Source organism: Annulohypoxylon truncatum (genome assembly GCF_022578515.1).
Source record: "Annulohypoxylon truncatum strain CBS 140777 unplaced genomic scaffold F4807scaffold_30, whole genome shotgun sequence".
Lineage (NCBI taxonomy): Eukaryota > Fungi > Ascomycota > Sordariomycetes > Xylariales > Hypoxylaceae > Annulohypoxylon > Annulohypoxylon truncatum.
The window spans coordinates 339,806-361,104 of record NW_025953816.1 but is presented as its reverse complement, the minus strand read 5'-3'; the positions used below and the strand labels follow the sequence as shown (position 1 = coordinate 361,104).

The 21,299-nt window shown below is 49.8% G+C and overlaps 8 protein-coding genes across 8 annotated transcripts; 6 read left to right on the top strand and 2 right to left on the bottom strand.

Moving 5' to 3' along the window:
* The first annotated feature begins 37 nt into the window (after positions 1–37).
* F4807DRAFT_436955 (beta-lactamase-like protein) lies at positions 38–1,517 on the top strand. Its single transcript, XM_047998998.1, has one exon. The coding sequence runs from the start codon at positions 485–487 to the stop codon at positions 1,430–1,432; it is 948 nt and encodes a 315-aa protein (XP_047851584.1). The 5' UTR covers positions 38–484; the 3' UTR covers positions 1,433–1,517.
* A 26-nt stretch (positions 1,518–1,543) lies between these two features.
* On the bottom strand, positions 1,544–3,042 carry F4807DRAFT_212739 (uncharacterized protein). Its single transcript, XM_047993951.1, has 3 exons — positions 2,800–3,042; positions 2,572–2,707; positions 1,544–2,496 (listed from the first exon to the last, which is right to left on the bottom strand). Exons 1-3 carry the CDS (start codon positions 2,830–2,832, stop codon positions 1,655–1,657), a joined length of 1,011 nt encoding a protein of 336 aa, XP_047851583.1. The 5' UTR covers positions 2,833–3,042; the 3' UTR covers positions 1,544–1,654.
* A 1,892-nt stretch (positions 3,043–4,934) lies between these two features.
* Positions 4,935–5,402, top strand: F4807DRAFT_463124 (uncharacterized protein; the record flags this gene model as incomplete). The annotated part of the gene is made up of 3 exons (XM_048001929.1): positions 4,935–5,071; positions 5,124–5,296; positions 5,392–5,402. The coding sequence occupies 3 exons, from the start codon at positions 4,935–4,937 to the stop codon at positions 5,400–5,402; spliced, it is 321 nt and encodes a 106-aa protein (XP_047851582.1).
* Positions 5,403–6,768: 1,366 nt separating this feature from the next.
* On the top strand, positions 6,769–8,268 carry F4807DRAFT_463123 (uncharacterized protein; the record flags this gene model as incomplete). Its single annotated transcript, XM_048001928.1, has 2 exons — positions 6,769–7,203; positions 7,264–8,268. The coding sequence occupies 2 exons, from the start codon at positions 6,769–6,771 to the stop codon at positions 8,266–8,268; spliced, it is 1,440 nt and encodes a 479-aa protein (XP_047851581.1).
* A 6,297-nt stretch (positions 8,269–14,565) lies between these two features.
* On the top strand, positions 14,566–16,568 carry F4807DRAFT_212711 (glycoside hydrolase family 18 protein). Its single transcript, XM_047993950.1, has 4 exons — positions 14,566–14,886; positions 14,973–15,204; positions 15,333–15,901; positions 15,999–16,568. The coding sequence occupies exons 1-4, from the start codon at positions 14,704–14,706 to the stop codon at positions 16,086–16,088; spliced, it is 1,074 nt and encodes a 357-aa protein (XP_047851580.1). The 5' UTR covers positions 14,566–14,703; the 3' UTR covers positions 16,089–16,568.
* Positions 15,983–16,568, top strand: F4807DRAFT_212703 (uncharacterized protein). Its single transcript, XM_047993949.1, has one exon. The coding sequence runs from the start codon at positions 16,118–16,120 to the stop codon at positions 16,445–16,447; it is 330 nt and encodes a 109-aa protein (XP_047851579.1). The 5' UTR covers positions 15,983–16,117; the 3' UTR covers positions 16,448–16,568.
* Positions 16,569–16,872: 304 nt separating this feature from the next.
* On the top strand, positions 16,873–19,799 carry F4807DRAFT_436898 (Vps53-like protein). The gene is made up of 2 exons (XM_047998997.1): positions 16,873–17,030; positions 17,135–19,799. The coding sequence occupies exons 1-2, from the start codon at positions 16,991–16,993 to the stop codon at positions 19,651–19,653; spliced, it is 2,559 nt and encodes an 852-aa protein (XP_047851578.1). The 5' UTR covers positions 16,873–16,990; the 3' UTR covers positions 19,654–19,799.
* F4807DRAFT_436895 (CybS-domain-containing protein) lies at positions 19,800–21,293 on the bottom strand. The gene is made up of 3 exons (XM_047998996.1): positions 20,874–21,293; positions 20,790–20,807; positions 19,800–20,643 (listed from the first exon to the last, which is right to left on the bottom strand). The coding sequence occupies exons 1-3, from the start codon at positions 21,049–21,051 to the stop codon at positions 20,291–20,293; spliced, it is 549 nt and encodes a 182-aa protein (XP_047851577.1). The 5' UTR covers positions 21,052–21,293; the 3' UTR covers positions 19,800–20,290.
* Between the last annotated feature and the right edge of the window lie 6 nt (positions 21,294–21,299).

The window sequence follows — 21,299 nt, the reverse complement described above, 5'->3', positions numbered from 1 at the left end:
CGTATCTAAGCGCATCACGTTCCGTCTAAGAGTTACTAATAGCCTCATACCTCCCCAAATCACCTGATGTCCTGTCGTTTGTTCACCGTTTGCCTTACACTGTAATTACTGTGGATGGTCCAATAACTCCAAACGTTCCGACTTCAACCATCCCCCACTTTTTCAATTGCTCCCCCATTTATGCACCCCGCGAAGCTACCACTGTTCCTATTTATATAAATGACGATATCTAGAACATACATGGCTATTTAATAAAAAATGTAGGTAGGAAGAGTTGAAGAATGTCTTAGCACATTCTCCTTAATCTGTTTCTCCAAGTTCGGTGCTGGAGAACACAACCTTCATTCAGCTGGAAAGTGAAATACGGTACCCAATTCGGAGTTTAAGTTACACGTATATAAGGTAACTTGTGTACTATAAAATGAGCCTCAAAGGACTCATCTAAAGCCCCAATCATCCTGGGCTTATACGGCTTACATCAACTATGGCCTCCGACGAGGCGTATGACCCGAACATAACGGGATCATGGCTTGTCTGCACGGCGTGCGGGACTCAATTTCCCACCTCGGACAGGCAGGAAACCAAGACATGCTTCATCTGCGACGACCCGCGGCAATTCACACCACAAACGGGACAGGCCTTCACCACGCTCGACGAGATCCGTTCGCATGGCAAAAACACGTGGACGCCGTTCAAAGGCGACAGCAGATTCATATCCATCGTCACGGAGCCCAAAGTGGGCATCGGGCAGCGCGCCATCCTCATCAAGACCCCCAGGGGCAACGTGCTCTGGGACTGCATCACGCTCCTCGATAGCGAGACGATAGCCAAGATCGGGGAGCTGGGCGGCTTGAAGGCTATCGTTATTTCTCACCCCCACTATTACACCACGCACGTCGAGTGGGCGCGCGCCTTCGACTGCCCCGTGTATCTGGCGAAGGAGGACAAGGTGTGGACGACGCAGAGCTCGGGGCAGCAGGTCTTCGTGGAGGAGACGGAACTCGATCTACAAATCGATGGTGAACCCTCCGGGGTCAAGGTCCTTAAGCTTGGGGGCCATTTCCCGGGCTCGTTTGTGGCGCTGTATGATGAGCATCTTTTAATCGCCGACACACTGGTAACGACGCCTTCGGGACTAGGTAGCTGGGACACCGATGCCGTGGGTGCTGCGCGGGCCCGACCTGAGGGTATGAATAGCTACTCGTTTATGTGGAGCATTCCGAACATGATCCCGCTACGTCCGAGCGAACTGGAGAGAATGTGGGGTATACTGAAGAAGTACGATTTCAGCAGTACTCATGGAGCGTTTCTGGGCACGGATATCGTTAAGACGGTGCCGGAGATGAAGCACAGGGTGTTGGAGAGTATGCAGATTCAGACAAGATATATGGGTTATGAAGATCATGCGTTCTTGAAAGAGACTGTCGGCTGAGATATGGCTAAACGAGGAATAAATTGAAGTCATTAATATGATAATGAATGAATGTCAAGGGAATGATTTAAGTCTCGGAATCGGTATGAAATTCATGTATTTTATATTGAAATGAAATCTGTACCAAGATACTTCCAATTTAATACACCGGCGCCAACTATCAAGGCGCTCATTTTTAACCATCCAAGACCAAAAAGGATGAGAAATAATCCAACACTAACATCACAACTTACTCTCTCCCGACTGCGGAATTTTAACCACCACCTTGCCCCAACTCTCCCTCCCTCCAAGCGCCAAAAGCGCATCCGGAATACTCTCCAGCCCGACGAACTCCTTATCAGTAAACACCGTACCCTTAAACTTGCCCTGCTCAATCAACTTCCCAATGCCCTCCCACACCACCGGAATCGTCTGCCTCTCATTCCGCGCGTACGCGCCCCAATGGATGCCAACGAGGCTTATATTCTTCAACAGCACCTTATTCATAGCCACCTTCTCAATCGCGCCCGCCGCGAACCCCACAACCAAGATACGCCCGTTCCACGCGATGCACTTCGTGCTCTTATCCACCATGCCCACGGGATCATACACGATATTCACGCCCCGTCCCTTCGGCGTCAGCTTCTTCACCTTATCGGCCCACCCGGCGTCCCTGTAATCCAGGACGTGGTCCGCGCCGAACTGCTTCGCGACCTCGAGCTTCCGCGCGGATCCCGCGGTCGCGATCACCGTCGCCCCGAACGCTTTGGCGACTTGCACGGCGGCTAGCCCCACGCCGCCCGCCGCCGCGTGCACGAGAACCCAGTCCCCGGCTTTCACGCCCGCGCGCAGAACCAGCGCGCCGTAGCTCGTCGGCGCCGTGACGAAGAGGCCTGCTGCGTCGACGAAGGACCATCCGGATGGCACGGCGAGGAGCTCTGGCTCGGCGGCGCATACGCGTGTTGCGTACGCGCCTTGGCTGGCGCCGAAGACGCGGGATCCGACGGGGAATTTGGGAGAGGTGGCGGATTTGGGGGTTGCGAGGACGATGCCGGAGAATTCGGCGCCGCCGACCCAGGGGAATGCTGGGGTGTGTGTTAGTATGCAGGTGCTCATGTGAAAGAGGTGGGTAAGTATTATGAGATGAGGGTAGGACGTACGAGGTTGGTTTTGGTATTTGCCCTGTACCTGCAGGATATCAAAGAAGTTGGTTGCCGCGGCGTGGACTTCGATGAGATATTGATCCGGCTTAGGAGTCGGGTCTGGGATCTCCGTCACCTTGAGCTCTTGCGGCCCCTGAGAATTGTATTAATTCACAAAATTCGTGACTTGAATTTTGAATTTGTCATATTCTCTTCTTATGACTTTTGGAGTTGGCATCTTCTTACCTTGACATATTCGCTGACTTGAATGCCCCGCATGGTTACTTTGAATACAACTCGATTTTAAGGGTTTCACTGAAGAAACTCGGAAATTTACACTGCAGCCGAGGCCAATTGTACTATATGAATTAGTCAATGGGGCTATAAGATTAGGAAGTTCCAAGGAATAAATAATAAGTATATCGGTGATAAAGAAAGAGGACTTGTTTGTGGTTTGTATGAAAGGTGGTTGGTGAACTGCCCCATGGGGAACCTGGTAAACTCATGCCGAGGTATCTTTCCTTTCTTGGATAGGCGCTTAATAATGCCCAGGTGCTTTACTGGCTTGACTTATGCAATTAGGTACCCAGTATCTAACGGATCATAAATAATGTGGCTTGCATAATTCTTTAACCAGATATCCAATCTCTATCAAAACATCACATCCTCATCCAACAAAGTCATCATTTGCTGATTACCTCAACACCAATCACCTGGCCCAAATATTTGAGGAATAGTGGCCTCCATCCCAAAGGATGTGAAGTCAATTTCGCCTAGGGAATCCGATGGAGTGTTGACTAGGCTCATGTCTATGGATGACGATGCGTTCGATTCAATATAGAGCCGAGCAGCTTTGCACAGAAGTTCATACAATCGATACGGATGTGTGATTGAGTCTGGTGGCGTTTCAGGCTTCAATGATGTCGCAAAGCGATCTAAGCGGGCTAAATCGGCGAAGTCCGAGAGCTGAACCGCGCGAGTAAACATAATGCTGAACGGCACGAAAGGAGTGCGCAAAACCGCCCTGCCCAGCTGAACGATTAATCGGTAGCTAGAAAGGATAGCAGTTCGTGACTACAAACTATCTCGTTCGGAATGCGAAATAGAATTGACCAACTCACCAGTTGATATACTTCGTAATCATGAATGGATTGGTTTTGCAGCTGCTAACGGCTATCATAGATTCATGATGTACGCCCAATGTTTCGCGGGCAACATCGACGCATTGGTTTGAGATACTACTAAGGGAGCCCCGTCTCGTGGAATTGCACGAATAATTAGGGCGAGTAATAAAGATTGGCAGACGATATCACATTGTAGGTAAACGACTCGCATCAGATCCGCCTCACTGCCGCTTGGTTGATTGGTGATATCCTACAGTTGTGGATTAGTGAAGGTCAGGGTGAATATATGTGCCAAAGACCTACCGAAATCTCAGCATGGCACATGCTGATGAGTGCCCGCAACCCGGCGGCCAGGTCCTCTGCTATTCGACCCCGTTCATCGTCCGGTTGAGATAGGCCTGCCGGGCTATGGGGCTCGTCGTAAACCTTCCTTGGATTCGGGCGACTTTAGTGGTCCATAACTCGTTCAGATTAATCGGTAACGTGATTTTAGCATCGGTAATGCTTGATATCCAACCATGTCGAAGCGAAAGCTCTTTCAAATTTTTAAATCGTCCAAAATAAACGTTCCCGAGAAGCTCCTAGGTACCTACTGATCCGTTGTCTTTTTTGGAGGGAAGGCGATGGTATCCCAAATTTTGGCAGAGATCCGAAGCAGTTAAAATGAACGTCCGATATAATCTTGGTAATCTAATATTCGTGTTAGAAAAGTCCATTATCTTCACTCGTGGCAAGTAACAGACCCTTGGCCCACCGAAGCACAAATACGACGGCTTCTAAAGGTGGCATCTAGGGACCAGTCCAATACCCCACTAGCCTGGTCTCCGGAAAAGAATGAACAGTGGTAGGGTTTTCCAGAGGTTTCATCAACTTTCTCAACGATGAGATAACCCCGCTCGGTTCATTCTCGTCTCCCGGCGCTCTCTCTTCCATGACAGCTTTGACAGAGTCGATAATATGGACAGAATTGTCCCATAAGGAATTGTTACTATATGCATAGGTTGGCCGGTCGTAAGACTGTCTACAGCTTTGACAAGGACGGCATGTGTTATCGTTTCCGCTACTTTCGTAAAGGGGCATTTATGACTTTAGAGAAATGTATTGACATGTTTATAGAGTCCACCCGCAATCCACATATCCGACTTAACAGCACTCTACACCTTGCTTGTGGAGAAGATCTTGCAGAAAGAACCTATCCCGCGCGGCGAAAAGGGTCACCACTTCACAACAGCCCATAGAGCACATTGATGGGAAGTCATGCAACGTCTCGCCGGCGCCCTATACGCGCGGGGGCTCTGTTACGAAGCCAGGGTACAAGTTTTGCCTAGATATGACGAGGCCGCGGATGAGCTAGGGCTTCCGCGGGAATTCATACGGGCTATCGGGACCTCGAGGTAAGTATCCCCTTCCTTCGACACAGACGCGGGAATCTAATCAGTGACTTAGCGGAGATCTTGTCTCCGTAAATGCGGGCCAACTCGGATGGAAGCCGCAGCGAGATCAACAGAGGTTCTTGGAAAGTATGGATGGTGAGATCCAGGCTGTGATGGAGCTTGATTTGGCAGCGGCGAATTCAAGATTGGAAACACGAATGCGCGTGGAATATCATCGGATCCGATGTGAGTTGAGAGGATTGCTCAGCTCACAATATGATAAATCGCGATATGTTCATATTCCCTGTAATTTAATGTGACGACTCACATTTTTATGTCAGCGCAGCAGTGACATCGCCATCAATATGGACCTCGGTAAAGTGATACAGATCAATATCGCGTCTTCGCTCACCAAATTTACCTAGAACGGCTCTCATATCTAAGTAATAACCTTCGAAGCTGTGAGTACGAACTCAACCTCGTGAGCTTAACCAGTTCCATTCTTGCAGCTGTGCAATGCAGCGACGTGAGTCTCGATTCCAGTCATATCAGTTTGTCCTTTGTTTGGCTTCTGTTTTTTTATAGTGCTTCGGATGGACCGAGTCTTCTGTCAACCAATTTTGAGCGCTTAAGATTGGTCATGTTCGCCAAACGAAGATCATCTCTAGACTATGTTAGCTGAAAGAAAATAGCCTAGGCTATATGTTTGAAGAATTTGTTGAGTGATCATACATATTGCTGTTGCACTGAGCCAGAGTGGGAGTACCTAAAATGGTGATTACCTAATAACATCCGTACGAGCAGCTCTATTTAGCTAAATATAGCGATTAGTAAGCCAATAGCTAATAATGTGATCGAAGTTTCCCTGGCGACAAATCCCTAGTGACAGGAGTCAAGGCAGAGAAGGTTATGGATGGCGAAAGAAGCAACGACGTTAGAAGCGCTAGAGTAGTGTCACTATACCTGGTAGCGTAGGTGGTGTCACCTGTGTGTCACAAGGGCTTTCAAATCCATCGAGGGGCTACCCGCAAGGCTGACGGTCTACTGATCGCCTTAACAATAGTACATCAACGGTACCTAATCTTGTAAACCTCTGCACATTTGTGTTCCTGCACGATTCTTAATCACTACCTAGTGTGATTTTCGGCGCAAGTTTTGCACTTGACTCATTTTTATACATTAATTTTATTTAATTCCTTAACGCCACCACCACTTCCTGTTAACCTTCTTTTCTCCCGCGCCGATTTTATAAAAGTCGCCGATACGAAGAGTGCGGGGAAAACAGCTGCACGATAGCTAACATACTATCATAAAACACCGCCAAGGTAAGTAGATTTTAAGTACAGAAATAGTACTTTCGATAATCGGACTCAGCCGGTTGCCCCACGTATGTTTCTTTGGCAGGGTACATTTACCTACCTTCTACTACCAGTTGACCTTTGAACAATTATCACCAGCCAACATTTCATATCACCAATCCTCCAATCACCAATCTCATTTCACCCGAAACCAAACTATCTGGGCATCTCGTCGCCTCCATCAACTAGTAGTTAGGCTTTCCTTCTTTTTACCCCAATCTCCCTTTTACATTTTTACATCCTTACGCGAATCATTCCTCTTCAATTTATCGACGCTTCCTCACTTGACACATACTAATAATCACAAAGTTGTCGTCGCCGAATACTCCCAATAAGGTCAATCGAACGACGGTCCCGAAAATGGCCGATTCAGCCGAGGGTAGCTCTGACCCTCAAGTCACCTTCAAGGTGAAGACTTCAGGCGACTCTCAGCATACCATTACCATGGCCGAGACGGCTACCGTGTCCGACCTGAAGACAAAGCTTGCCGGCGAAGAGTTCGAGAACATTCCCATTGAACGACAGCGCTTAATCTATTCCGGCCGCGTCATGAAGAACGACGAGCCCTTGAGTACCTACAAGATCAAGAATGGCAATACTGTCCACTTAGTCAAGAGCGCCGCCAGCAACCCTACTCCCGCCCCAGCCAACGCCCCGTCTACCCCCGCCGCACCTCAGATCCCTACCAACATGGCCGCCGGTACGGCGAACAACCCTCTAGCAGGTTTGACCGGCGCAAGATATGCTGGCTTGACCGGCCTACCGTCGGCAGATATGTTCGGTCCCGATGGTGGTGTAAGTTAATACTAGCACCCAATGCCTTTGATCTACTCGAAGCTAATTGACCTTTCATAGATGGTCGGTTCCATGATGGACGAGGACCAGTTAGCCAACATGCTGAGCAACCCCCACGTTGCGCAACAGATGAACGAAATGATGAACAACGACGCTTTTATCGAAATGATGATCCAATCGAACCCCATGTTGCGCAACAACCCGAACGCTCGCGAGATTGTGCGATCGCCACTCTTCCGTCACATGATGACAAGCCCCGAGGCTTTACGAGGCGCTGCACGCTTGCAGCGAGCTTTAGGCGGTCGCCAGGCTGCCCAGAACGCCTTCCCTATGCCTGGCGTCACCGACAACACCCCTAATCCGTCTTCGAACAATGGTACTTCGGGAAACAGTGGCGCCGGCAACAACGCTAACGGGGGCAGTAACCAGACTGCTAGTGGCCAGACCAACTTGTTCGATCCGGCGCTTTGGGGTGGTATCCAGGCTCCTGGCGGTGCTGGCGCCGGTACTGGCGCCGCCGCTGGTGCTAATCCGTTCAGCACTCTTTTCAACCCATTCGCAGCGCCCCCTACAGAACGCCAAGGAACGACTGGTACTGATGCGACCCAAGCAACAAGCGGCGCGCAAACTGGAAGTAGTACCACGAATGCTGGTCAGGGTCAGAGTCAGGGCCAAGCAGCTGGCGCCCAGAACGCGTCGAGTCTTCCTCCTAACCCTTTTGCTGGCTTGTTCGGTTCCGCGGGTGTATTTTCGCCCCCTGCTGGAGGTGCAGCACCAGAGGCTGGAGCCGGAGCCGGAGCCGGAGCCGGAGCTGGAACCAACCCCTTCAGCCAGATGCCTCCTGTGCAGCCCGAGATGTTGCAGCAGATGATTCAGATGTTGGGAATGGGATCGCCTTCCGGTTCCCCTGCCCCGGCCGACACCCGACCCCCGGAGGAGCGCTATGCAGAACAGCTCCGGCAACTCAACGAGATGGGTTTCTACGATTTTGATCGGAATGTTGCCGCCCTACGACGAAGTGGTGGGGACGTTCAAGGCGCCGTCGAGCACCTCTTGAACCCTTAAAGTGGAGACGATTATTCCTGTCTCCCTCCACCGCTCGATTCTTCGCGCGATCACTGTAAACGATAGGTTTTCTTCTTACGTTACGGGGGTTAGGGTGGAAACATAGCATGGTTGAATCCTTCTTCGCTAGGGAGAGGGCAGAATGCTTCCTGCAGACTTGGCCGGACAATACTGATTCCACGACTGAATGAACGAACGAACACATCGAATGTCCTTCCGAGCAGGCAATGAACGGGATTGTTTTTCCTTGCGACTGCGGGACGAACGGAAGGATGGCAATGCTTCTGCTTTGCGTCTCGACTCACGTTGGGACTTGCCTTTTGCAAATTCAACCCTTCTATAATAGCTAGTGCGATAATGAAACGCGCTGTTCATCGCTGACCTTTGGTTTTGGATCTGGTTTTGTTAATTGTGATATGCTGTGGTTTTGATATCGTAGTTGGAGATCCCAGTATTCACGATACGGTCAGGGTAAGGTTACGTTCATGACGCGTGAATGATTGCTCGGTAGTACCCCTTGCCATTTAATGCTTTGGACGTGTGATGGGTGTTAGGTTGTGCTCTTGACTTGGACTTACTCACTATTGGAGCGGCGATGTACTTAGCGACATCACTGACAAAATTTGAGTTGAGGATTTTCTTGGTCTACGTAACCGACTATTGTCGCCGCACCTTACTTGGCGGCTTATATACAACAAGCGCGCATTTTTAAGTTGGGTTTATCTTGTAGCTGGCTGGTATCCATGAGGTTGGTATTATTCATGAAAGATCTAGTAGTTCACAGGGAAGTTAATGTTATTGGTTGCTCTTATACGGATGGGAGCTTCTGATGACCTGGAATGAGCATTTCTTGTTTGGTGTATTATCGTGGTATATACATATTCGTTCTGCCATTCTTTAATTACCTATCTTATTCATATTAGTTATCTCTAATTTCTAGTTTGATATCAAGATTCAAAGTCCGTAGTGTAGCTATCTTACGCCCTTCTTTTTTAACTACCTACTCTCAAAAGGTGTATTCTTATAACCACATATCGAAGTTAGATAATTTTCTTCTTCTTTTCTCTGTGTGTAGGGGCTGATAATATATCCGACAGGCTTGCTTCGATCTATAATATGTATCAATATTAATGATATCCACGAATTTACGTTGATATATCTTTTGTACTTTTTTTTCGTAAAAATTGTAGATGGTTAGTATGAAATGTTCCCTTCACGCCTAGCGGAAAGTACCGTGCTGTGTATTCGCTCTAGACTAAGGGGCTTGTAATTATTTTACTTATTATAGCTCCAAACTACTATAGTCTACCGATACTCTTACCGAATCCTTTTTGGGTGCTAGATATGAGAAGGGATTCGCAACATGCCAGAGTGTGATATCCAACCAAAGTCCAAGTCAAGTACGGGATCTCAGCTCAGCCAACTGAGCTTGGACGAATTCCGTGTCTAAAACTACCTATCCGGCACTTGAGAACATGACGCGGCAGGTTGCTGGGCAGCAAGTTTTCATGCGCTCCTTGTTTTACTTCCGTGGTTTGGGTGGATCGATTAATACTCATTTTCGTCATGCAATCTAATACTCTCATAATACAAAAGTCCATTTTGTCTTTTTAAGATTCGTAATCCGACTGTAGATGATGAAGGTACACAGTGACCAATGTCGAGACGTTCGATCTACCGCCTTCATCGTAAGGTTTTGACAAATTTGTTGCCATTGATGACCGCACCATGGTAACCATAGCTTCCGGCGATGGCACTACCACCGCTCCCGGAATCCGGATTCCGAACTTCCTGCTCGTACCCGGGACCCGTCTATTCGGCGGCAGGCAACAGCGGCCCTCCTTCGGTCGTGGCATTTCGGTACCCCTCGGCAGCTACCACCTCGTTCGCTTAATGGATAGATCCGACGATCGCTATAACTCGATGTCGCCTCACTGTAGCCTCATTAGACGCGCTGTGGTTGAACCCAAGGGTTTGTCGCGCGCTAACACGCGGATCGGCATCAATCACAACCAGATCCTGCGTACAACGTGTCGTCTATACGGACATATGTACTTTCACACCACACCTGACAGATCTAGAAAGTTGCAGCGTTGTAGCGGGGTGTGTGCTGGTTACTTCTCGGCAAAAACTATTCAGGGGTGCATGCGGCGCATTCGTATCGGCGTAAGCGAAGATCTCGGCAGCATCTCTTATGCAAAACTTTATTTTCTTTCCTAGCTTCCCTCTTTCTGTCCTGCTATGTTCGGTTTCCTTCCTGTCATATGCGTAGGAGCTTGCAATAAGCTCTGCTGGACCTGCCCATGTAGCATGATTCGAGACAAGATGTACTAGTAATACTCCGTACAACCAGCCTAGATGCGGAAGTTCGGCAGAATAATCGTTGTTACTGGCGGGAAAGCGGCGAACAAAAAGCCTTTGAACTCTTCAGATTTACTCCGTACCTACTATATTTGCTCATACGACACAGAAGTAAATTATATATCTGTGATGAGATGCGCAGGCGGGGGCCGCGATGGGACGCTACCACTAACATGCCATACTTCACGGTAGCATCCAACCCACAGTCGACTCTTGTCACGTCCAACCAATGGTGATCTTGCATTTCGAGTGGAGGCTCAAAAAAACACGGCTAGGCCCGAATGGTGATGATGCTATTGCTTGCGTTAGCGTGCCTCTTTTCCATTGGGCTGTCTGATGATCGTCATCCGTGGCACTTCCCGGGCCAAGGGGGTTCTCGAGGATTCCATGGCATTTCCTGTTTCTCGATAAAAACCGGCAGCGATTTCCCTTTGTAGCTATAGGCAAATATTGGAAAGGAGGAGGGGATCGGATTCGATGGCTGCTCGCAAAGTCCCCTTTCAGTATGCCAAGACGTTATTGATGAATAGGAGTATAGCCTGCGCTACTGACGCCACGCAGCAGCCACGTCTAGCCGTCCGAGGGCCATGTCCCAAGTCTAGTCCGAGAGAGGGAAGGACAATAAAAATCATCCTCAAGATCCATCTAGCAAGCCTCTACTAGGAAATATTATAAACAAGGTGAATAGCCTAACACAACTTACCTACCTGTTATTTTGTTCGTTATACTACGATGCTACGGTACTATGCAAGGGAGTATACTGACAAGGTACTTTTTTTGTCTATAAGATTTCCCTCGATGTTAACGACCTGGATTCACAAAGGACATTAACAACGGGCCTCTCGGACATTCTGTACCTAGCTATCAAGGTTATGCCTGTCTCACTCGGCATACGAATATCACTGGAGTCCAAGTGGACCCCATGTTTGTCCAGAGCGTAGAGTCTAGACAGGGTACCCAGTTGGGTATACATCGAACCGACAGCCCTTTTTGCTCCTCGGTGAGACCCATGGAGCTGCCACTAGTAGCCTGATCACACATCTATCTGACCTGTCACATTTAAATCATCTGGAACAGGGCAGTTTCTGGTTTAGCGTGGCACTGAGACGTCCCAGTGTCCTGGAAATAGAGCTAAGGAATGCCAAGTGGGTTCGGATCTCGTTCGCCGAAGCGTCGTGACGGCCCTACGACGGTCAGGATGGCGCTGACCACATTATTGCCCAAGTGACTATAGTATATTCCTACAACTACCAGAGATACCCATAAGGATGACAGTTGAAAGCGCCACATCTATGATGATTTTCCGATCACCAGTCTCTCATTTCCCTTTCCAGTGAAAAGTAAGGCTTACAACCAGCTGGGCTTCCTATGGAAATGATGTTCACGACTCCAACTTTTTATTTGACGGCTCTCGCAATCCAGATGAAATTCCCCACAGCGTGAGGAGAAGAGGAGCGGGATGTATGTACGTAATATTGGCCCTCTAACGTTAAACAGATAATAATCTACATAACAGAACGTTTCATATCTTGGAACTTTGCTTCTGGCATCTGCAAGCTTAGACGCCCTGCGGTCCGCGTTATCATACCGGTCGGGAGAACTGCTTTTAAGAGTTCAGATTTCCTCGTCTCGGTCCTCCCGACCTGGTTGCAATGCACCCCGGATGCGTCATTTCGATCATATATAGCTAGTCTGCTTGTTTTAGCTCGCCTAAGCACGTCCTCCTACTGCATAAACGTCGCCAATAAGGATAGTCATAATATGGCGGACCGAGACAGGGGACGATCTATCCAAGGTTATTCCTTGACCTAGCCAACTTTCTTAATACCCTTAACCGTCCTAACTACCCTAGAACGGGCGGGGCCGGCTTCTCGAAGCTTTCGACGTGCTGGGCATGGCGAATATGCACATCCCAAGACGAGGTCGGCATAAAGACTAAGATATTGGAAATCACCCTGAATAGGCAAGTCGGAGCTATTGTCTCACCGTCGCATCTGAAAAGTCCCCATCACATCCTCTTAGATCCTAGCATTCCCGATGCCGCCTCTGTGGCAAAAATTCATACCAACGCCCAACATACGTGCTATGATCACTTCGGGACGACGTCTAATATGGATGTACGTTGCGGATTACTAGCATTTGCTTGTTAAACATTCATGCCACCTGCCAGCCTGTACCCTCGTCGAGCATGGCAGGGTAAGATCCCTACAAGGAGACAAGGAGGCTGAACCAAACCTCGACACATGGCATCCCAGTACCCATCTCCGAGTCTTAGGGGGCTAACTTGTTAGAGTAAATTTAACTAAATTGTTTAGATCTCTTTCCTCCCCTAGCAATGGGCCTAAGGGTCCGTTGATGACGTTTGAAGTACGTAGACTTCTTCGGCATCATCTCCACGAATAAGAATCGAAAAGTTTCGAACATCCTATTTCTAACTTCAGGATGTCGAAATTCGAGCCCGCCATATGGTATCCACGCCACTTAGGCACGATATGATAGTCTGTCGCTCGGGACAAGGTAGGGCGAGATTTCTCCGGCATCCCGGTCCGTCCATGTTTATCAGTTCCCATTTCACAGAAGATAGACGCTGAGGCCTCTGTCAAAGGCGATGCATAATGGGCTTAGTATACTGCGCACCCGCTTCATTAACTGCATCCTCGTACGTTCTTGGTAACGGGGTCGTTTACCAAGCTTCCTATAGCATTTCACTTCTCCGTACCACGTATACATATCGAGAGAATCTTGCCTCGGTACTTCAATGATCCTCATCAGGCTCGCCTAAACGTTACATACTACGTCGTAGAAACTTTTTGTATCCATCCCGCGCTCCACAAGTGATCCTGCCCCCGACTGAGAGAGACCTAAACTGATTGGGCGGAGAATTCCAAACGGACGATTCGAATCCAACAGAAAAGTTTTTTTTCACAAACGGAATTCGGCTCGCAGAATATTGGCCAGCTCATGGCCAAATTTGAAGTCGTGGCGCTTTTCTACCAGTAACCGACTCCTCTGCATACCTGGAGAGGTCATGATCGACCAACTCCCGCCAAGGAGAAGCCACCGCGTCTGTTACCTGTTTGCGCTGTATGTACAGGATATGCAGAGAGACGTCTGTTGAACGTATGACGAGCTACGTATTCTTCTCGAGCACATATTAAATATACATGATAGATAGTGCCATCGGACTCCCGTCTTCTCTCCGTTGACAACGACATTGTCAAGCTCCACTCTCTCCTATCAAATGGCCATTGGCATCATCAACCCAAAGAAAACCGGCCTATTCCTCCCTTTCGAGGCAGGTAATCAAACCCGAGGGGCCCTTATTACTATGCCATGGGCCGTTGCTAGTTTAGCAGACGGGCTAACCCCTTCCCCACGCGCCAACCCGCGACACGCCGGCCCATATCTTTTCCCCCCTACCTACCTGCATGCCTAATATTATGTACCTTCTTAGTAGCTCCAGCCTGTCTCCTTCAAGGCATCATGAGCTGATGAAAATTCGAACTCCCAATCCGGCCCCGTCCTTTCTATTCGGGCCTTGCTAGGCTGGCGAATATCTGCTACTGGCTCATCTTCCTATGCCTGAGCTGACCGTACAGCCAAAGAGCGACCTCGCATCTGTAATAATCCCCGTCGCAATTATGTCATGCATGAATAGCCCAAGGAACGATCTCCGTGAGGATATCCAAATACATATCTACCTGGACGGTCCCCTTGAGGCAAAATTTTTGGTGATGTTGCGCCTTTCTCCACCGCTCCCGCGCTCGGGAGCCCGTCAGACTTCTGATATATCATAACAATATCGCACACAAGGTTGGTCGCTTTGGGCTTTAATAGTGGCTCTAAGACAACAAATGCAAGTCTCTTAATATTTCCTAGTTCGCCGAGGGCTATTCAGCTATATCACAGAGGCACCTTCAACATGTACCGTCTGGAACCTATATATCCCTTTAATTACTGGTATCCCTGTTGTTGTTCCTTGACATAAATCGACCTCAGACCGCGCCTTAACCTGAGTTAACTGTCTCGTTATTTTCATCTACTATCCGTGAACGAAGAACAGATCGCTTTAACATGAGCTCATCGTCGTCCCGAAGGCGGAAGACCGCTAGCATGTCTAACGTGATGTTCACGAACGCCGTATACTTCCCAAATTTCAAAATCTACGGCGGCGCTACTCCTGGGATGATGAACTACAGCTGCGTCAACCACGTGTTTTACGCCTTCGCCAACGTGGCAGCGGACGGATCCGTGTTTGTGAGTCGACTTGTGTTTGCCTCGAGCTGCATGTTCCGCGGTTTCATCATCCTGCGGGATCCGGAATGCTAATATTCGAAGCGCAGCTAAGCGACGAGTGGGCAGATACGCAAGCCCCTTGCGACGGCGTTCAGGGAGGCCTTGGATCGCTCATGCATCTCAAGCAGAAGCACCCGCATCTGCAGGTGACCCTGTCGATTGGCGGCGGGCCATCGAACGAGAATTTCCCCATAGTCGCCTCGGACACGCTGCTGCGAGATAACTTTGCGCGATCAGCGCGCGGTTTAGTGGAGGCGTCTGGCTTGGACGGCATCGACAGTACGAAATTTCCCCTTTTTTCCCGAGTTTTTTTTTTTTCCTCTTGCGTCTCCTCCCTCTCTCTCCCCACATCGTGCGTTCAAATTTTACAGGAGGAAAAACTGACTAAAAATTGCGCGGACTACTAGTCAACTGGCAATATCCAATGGACCCCCAGCAAGGCGCCAACTTCGTCGCGCTTCTAGCCGCCGTGCGAATCCACCTGCCGGAGGAGCAATTTTTCGTCACGGCGGGTCTTCCGGCCACTCGCGTGACCCTGCAGAACATCGACATCGCTCAGGCCGCCGCCTACCTCGACTTCATCAACCTCGTGGCGTACGACTTTTGCGGGCCGTGGACTCCCAGGAGCGGGCACCAGGCGCAGCTGTATCCGCTGAACAAGGACGAGGCGTCCGGTTCGTCTGGCGTAACGTATCTCGTGGGCCACGGTTGCCCGTCCAGGAAGATCTTATTGGGTATCCCACTTTACGGACGGAGTTTCCTTGGGGTAACTGGCCCGGGGCATAGGCATAAAGGCGCTGGAGGCGAGGACGGCGCGTTCGAATACAATTCGTTGCCGAGGAGAAACGCCAAGGAGACGGTGGACAAGCGGATAGGGGCCGCGAGCTGCGTCGGGGGCGACGGGGGATTCGTAACGTACGATAATCCGGAAACGGTAAAGATGAAGGCGGCGTATTGCAGGCAGAAAGGACTCGGTGTAAGTACCTGCCCTTTAAACTTCTAACTTGCCCCTTTTCGCGATATCAACACCTACCTTATTACTCTTCTGGATTTCTCTAATCTGTGTTTCTCAGGGCTTATTCTACTGGAGCGGGCCAGCCGATTCGCGAGAGAAGTCTCGAAGTTTGATCGCCGCCGGATTCCGAGCATTGCATAGTTCGTGATCGTATCGTACCAACATGTTTATCTACGAATGGAGTTGTACTGGTTATGTTTGCGATTTTATTGGCGTTACGTTTTCATTGAAGGGGGACTCTTGCATTTACGATTGGTCTTCATATCACTGTTACTTGCATTGCGTGGCATCCATATTACAGCATATCAGTCAAGGATTGGAGTTACCATTGTTGAAATAGACATTTTGATTTTTTTCTTCCGTTCGTTTCCAACTGAGGGTCATCATATATCATTCGGAAGAACACGAAAGCCTCGAGGGCAGGGCCGATACCCGAAATACCAAAAACATCATTTTATTACTTTTAGAATTATCAGGCAAAGGTGTATGGTAGACAGGATCAATTAAAGGGTTGCATTTGCATTGTGATAATTAAAGGGGCTAAAGGCGCTGTTCCGAGGAGTTGAAGATTTGGGATTGAACAATTCAAATGAGAGAATCAATCAATAATTCAGGCAGACCATCAAGGTCCTCAATATTCATGAGAAGTACCTGGGTATACATTATGAAGTGGTACGACCAATGATATATGTGGTGAAGAATATCATTGGTTGTCTCACCGAACTCATAAATGAAGTTAAAGTGATGGTGTTTTTGATTGGCCCGGACCATCCCGTAGCTGCAGGGTGGAGAAAGGTGACTAAGGTGAGGGAAGCACACCAGTCACACCTGTTATCGATGGAAAAAACGAAGCACGTGACTGACGTTGTTCACCTTGAATCAATTGATCTCGTCTTACCTAAGGTACCTAGGTACGTATGCGACGCTCGAGCTTCATCATTCTGTCTTAGATTCTTAGCTCCCAATTCTCCCAATTAAATGATGACAGCTAAGCCTGGAACCTCTGAACGACCCGATGCTACGGTATAACATTGCTTCGTGCTGCTTAAGATGAACGGCCTCGCATCTGAGCCGCCGTCCTTAGATGATGGTCAGTTCTTCCTATTTTCCACTCCTTAAACGGAGCGGTCACTTCAATACTGCAATATGGAGCATACGGGAATCGAGCTCCCTGATTAGCTAACACCAGACTAGCCTACTATGACCCAATCCAGCATCTTAATCTTCTCTTCGCTCATCCCTCAACCGTATCCTCCATAAGTCGCGTATCTTCGACCCTACAATCCCAGCACAATGACCTCTCCGCCGAGATCTCGAGCCTCCAGACGGCTCAGGCCTACGGGCCCGACTCTTCCCTCGAACGCATGCAATCCGCCCAGGCCGAGCTAGCAGGTCTCTTTAAGAAGATCGAGACTGTGCGCTCGCGCGCTATCCAGACCGAGCAGAATATCACGTCTATGACTGCCGACATTAAGCGACTAGATGGCACGAAGCGGAATCTGACGCTCTCTATGACGGCCCTGAAGCGCCTGCAGATGTTGACCACGGCGTATGAGCAACTTAGGGGCCTAGCTAAGACGAGACAGTACAGGGAATGTGCGAGTTTGCTACAGGCGGTGCTACAGCTTATGCGCCACTTCAACAGCTACAGAAGCATTGACCAAATCGCCACGCTCAGCCGAGGTGTAGGCGAGCTGCAGAGGGAATTGCTAGAACAAGTATGCGAGGATTTCGAAATAGCATTCGCCAAAGGGGAAGTTAGCTCTAGGAAGGCAACGCTGGTCGAGGCTTGTGGAGTCATGGATGCGCTCGGGGAGAATGCGCGGGCGAGATTGGTAGCGTGGTACGTAAACACCGAACTGAGGGAATACCGCCAGGTTTTCAGGGGCAACGACGAGGCTGGCAGTTTGGACAATATCGGGAGACGATATGCTTGGTTCAAGAGGATGGTGAAGGGTCACGAGGAAGAACACGCCGGCATCTTCCCGCCGCATTGGAGGGTTGGCGAGACGCTCGCCATGGCCTTTTGCGACGGTACGAGAGACGACTACAAGGGCATATTGGAGAAGAGCATGAGGAGTATGGGCGGCGCTAAGATCGACGTTAATCTATTGCTGGGTTGTCTTCAAGAGACTATGGACTTTGAACAGACTCTCGAGCGAAGGTTTTCTAACGAGCCGAGGGCGAGTATTGATACACTTAGTTCGGCGGATGAGAGGACACAAAGCTTCAATGGGTCGATATCTGTCGCGTTTGAACCATACCTAAGCCTATGGGTAGAGTCTCAAGATAAGGCACTGGCAGCTATGATGCCGAAATACAAAACCCAACCATTGCTACCTCCCGACGAAGAATTTTCTACGCAAGCCGTCATCAGCTCTGCAATCGAGCTCTTCCACTTCTACAAACTCACCTTATCTCAGTGCGCTAAGCTTTCGACAAGCGAACGATTATTGGACTTGGCGAAGATATTAGCTAAGTACCTTGATGAGTACGCACAACAGGTGCTACTGGCGATCCTGCAGAGACCTGCACAGACAGGGGCGTCGCTCAATGATATCATTCTGGTCTTAAATACCGCGGATTTCTGGCATGCCAATACGGGACAGCTGGAAGAGAATATCAGGAAACGCATCGACAACGAGCTCGTGTCGAAAGTCGACCTATCGTCACAAGCCGATGCGTTCTTGGGTGTAGCTAGCGCCGCAGTTATAGCCTTGGTTAACAAAGTCGAGGCAGATTGCGAAGGTGCTTGGCGCGAGATGAAGAACACGAATTGGAGCAAGATGGAGAGCGTGGGCGATCAGAGCTCTTACGTCGGTGAGCTAGTCACTCACATCAACTCAAAGGCAGAGGAAGTTCTTGCACTCGTGGTCAAGCAGCAATACGCCCGTGCTTTTGCCGACAAGCTAGTGGAGCATCTAGCAAATATATACATCAATACCATCGTCCAATGTAGACCCATTTCTGAAGTCGGCGCCGAACAAATGCTACTAGACAAATACGTTCTAACAAAAGCCCTCGAAAACTTACTCTCGCACCATAATCCATCTACCACGCAACCGCCACAACCATACGTTCCCCCGGCAGGCTTCGTCAAGCGCGTCAACGCAACAATGACACGCATCGATCCCCTGCTGAAAACCTTACAAGTGCGGCCGAGCCCGCCCGAGGGCCTCGTCCAAGCGTACCTGATCCACATCGCCGACCGCTCCGACACCAACTTCCGCAAGGTGCTCGAGCTCAAGGGCATCCGCAAGCAGGACCAGGGCCACCTCATAGAGCTCTTCGGCATCCACCGCGACGGGCCCAGCGCGGGCTCCAAGCTCGCCGCGCAGAGCCCGCTGCTCACGCCGCTCATGACGGCGCCCGGGCTCGGCGGCGTCGGCGTCGGCGTCGGGTCGGGCAACTTGAACCTCATGAGCATCGACCGCCCCGCCGCGGCGCTGTCGACGGCGGCCCAGAGGTTCGACGCCGCGAGCCTTGGCGAGAAGCTGTTAAATGCGGCTCGCGACGGGGTTGAGAGGATTGGGACGCCGGCTTCGCACGAGGAGGGCGGCGCGGGTGGCAGTGGGAGCGGCAGCGGTGGGGCGGGGAATAATGCGGCGAGTATTAATGAGAATTTGAAGAATTTTGGGAAGTTCTTCAGACGGGATATAGGGGGGCTTGGCGCGAGGTTTGCGAAGAGGGATGGGAGTGCTGATGAGCATTAGCTAGGTAGGTACGTATGAGGATGGCTGTGGAGAGTACGTCAGATGGGGGTTTGGAAGGGAAGGGACGTGTCTATTGAAATTCGTTGTTATTATGCTGTAGGCGAATTATGATGAGACTTATGATGTTCGATTTTGCTTGATTGATGTGATAGAATTAAGTGCTCGTACTCTCTAGTACTGAATGTATTGTAAATGTAGATATCTATGTTTATGACTTGATGTAGTTTCAGGGGGGCCAGTATGAACTAGGGAGGGGCATGAGATCCATCTAAGAAGCCAGGATGGTGAAGCTTGGTCCATGAGAGCACGGTTATTATCCCAGATCTCGTACCATAATCATCAGACGTATACGACAGGTTGATAAAAGTTTACATATATATGAATTGGTCGTACATATACGGATGAGCTCCTAGTAGTCCTTGCTTCTGAGACCTAGTCCGAACCCTTTCGAGCAACAAGCTTCATGCAACAACACAAACGGATTCATGGTACCATGTTATGTAGCTTCATACATAATCACATCCTTTCCCTCGTCTCCTGCTGCCATTCTCCCTTTAATTGCTATCGTTCCCCATGTCGTACTTATCACCATATCGATTCAATTAGACCAATGCCGATTCCCTTCCGTTCTTCCGATCTAAGCCTTCCAGACTCTCTTCACTGCCTCGGTCAACCCAACGTCATTGGTCTCAAACTCGTACAGACCGATGCCGACTAAAGCAGTGGCGGCGTTGAGGAGCCACATAGAGGCCTTGCGGGACTTCGGATACCTGGATATGGGGATATAGTCGATCAGGACGGACTGGAAACCGAGATGGCAGTGCACTAGCAACAGCGAGCATAGAATCGCGTCTAGACCGGGGTTCAGAGAGGAACCGGCGAAGGGCGCCACGGTGAGGGGGATGATGCCGGCCGCGACAAGGCGCTCGAAAGTCCAGTGGTAGGAGCCGTGGGTGGGACTCGTTTCGGGGATGGGCGCAGGGTCGTTGACTACGGGGTGTGTCAGTATTTTCATATCTTCTGTTCCGATCCATCCCTCCTATTCCCATGTTTCCTTCTGTTGTATGGCGGGCGAGATTCGATTAAACCCAACTACCCCGATGACCCCATTCGACGAGAAGTAAAGAAGCGCATACCAGTTCCCTTGATCACCTCTGCGAGCGCATTCTGTTAGCAAATTGACATGAACCCATATTGTGATGCGACGATGCGTAACATACGAGGTCCTGGGGGCAATAGGCTTCTTCGGCTGGAAGCGTGGAAGGCGGCAACGCGCGCGACATCGTTCGCAATCGTAGGCCGGATCAGCTTGCTGGAGAAGGTGGCGGTTGCGGCTCGCCGGGTCGAAGCGGCTAGGGCTGTCTGCCGTAGCAGCGTCGGGCGGATGATGGAAGCCATTGAGAGGGGGAGAGGTGACTCGTCGAGGATTGCGACTTTTTAACGGCTCTCTCGCTCTGTATATCCTCGATTCGACGTTCTGGTCAAGGAGAGGGGTGTCAAGTATGTACCTAAAGTCGTGAATTGAGAAAAGCGACGATGATGCATTTGAATCAAAGGTTAAACTCTCATTGCCGAGGACCGAAGAAATAAGTCGCCTGTGATTGGTCGTGTTCGGCCGGGAAATATGTGGGCTTTCGATTATGTAA

Excerpts from the sequence above, each read along its gene's own strand:
- F4807DRAFT_436955 (XM_047998998.1), top strand. The coding sequence starts at position 485 with ATGGCCTCCGACGAGGCGTATGACCCGAACATAACGGGATCATGGCTT.
- F4807DRAFT_212739 (XM_047993951.1), bottom strand. The coding sequence starts at position 2,832 with ATGCGGGGCATTCAAGTCAGCGAATATGTCAAG. Across the intron at positions 2,708-2,799 it reads AAGTCAGCGAATATGTCAAG|GGGCCGCAAGAGCTCAAGGT; the intron begins GTAAGAAGATGC and ends TACAATTCTCAG. Across the intron at positions 2,497-2,571 it reads CAAATACCAAAACCAACCTC|CATTCCCCTGGGTCGGCGGC; the intron begins GTACGTCCTACC and ends CACACACCCCAG.
- F4807DRAFT_212711 (XM_047993950.1), top strand. The coding sequence starts at position 14,704 with ATGAGCTCATCGTCGTCCCGAAGGCGGAAGACCGCTAGCATGTCTAAC. Across the intron at positions 14,887-14,972 it reads CAGCGGACGGATCCGTGTTT|CTAAGCGACGAGTGGGCAGA; the intron begins GTGAGTCGACTT and ends TTCGAAGCGCAG. Across the intron at positions 15,205-15,332 it reads TGGCTTGGACGGCATCGACA|TCAACTGGCAATATCCAATG; the intron begins GTACGAAATTTC and ends GCGGACTACTAG.
- F4807DRAFT_212703 (XM_047993949.1), top strand. The coding sequence starts at position 16,118 with ATGGAGTTGTACTGGTTATGTTTGCGATTTTATTGGCGTTACGTTTTC.
- F4807DRAFT_436898 (XM_047998997.1), top strand. The coding sequence starts at position 16,991 with ATGAACGGCCTCGCATCTGAGCCGCCGTCCTTAGATGATG. Across the intron at positions 17,031-17,134 it reads GCCGCCGTCCTTAGATGATG|CCTACTATGACCCAATCCAG; the intron begins GTCAGTTCTTCC and ends ACACCAGACTAG.
- F4807DRAFT_436895 (XM_047998996.1), bottom strand. The coding sequence starts at position 21,051 with ATGGCTTCCATCATCCGCCCGACGCTGCTACGGCAGACAGCCCTAGCC.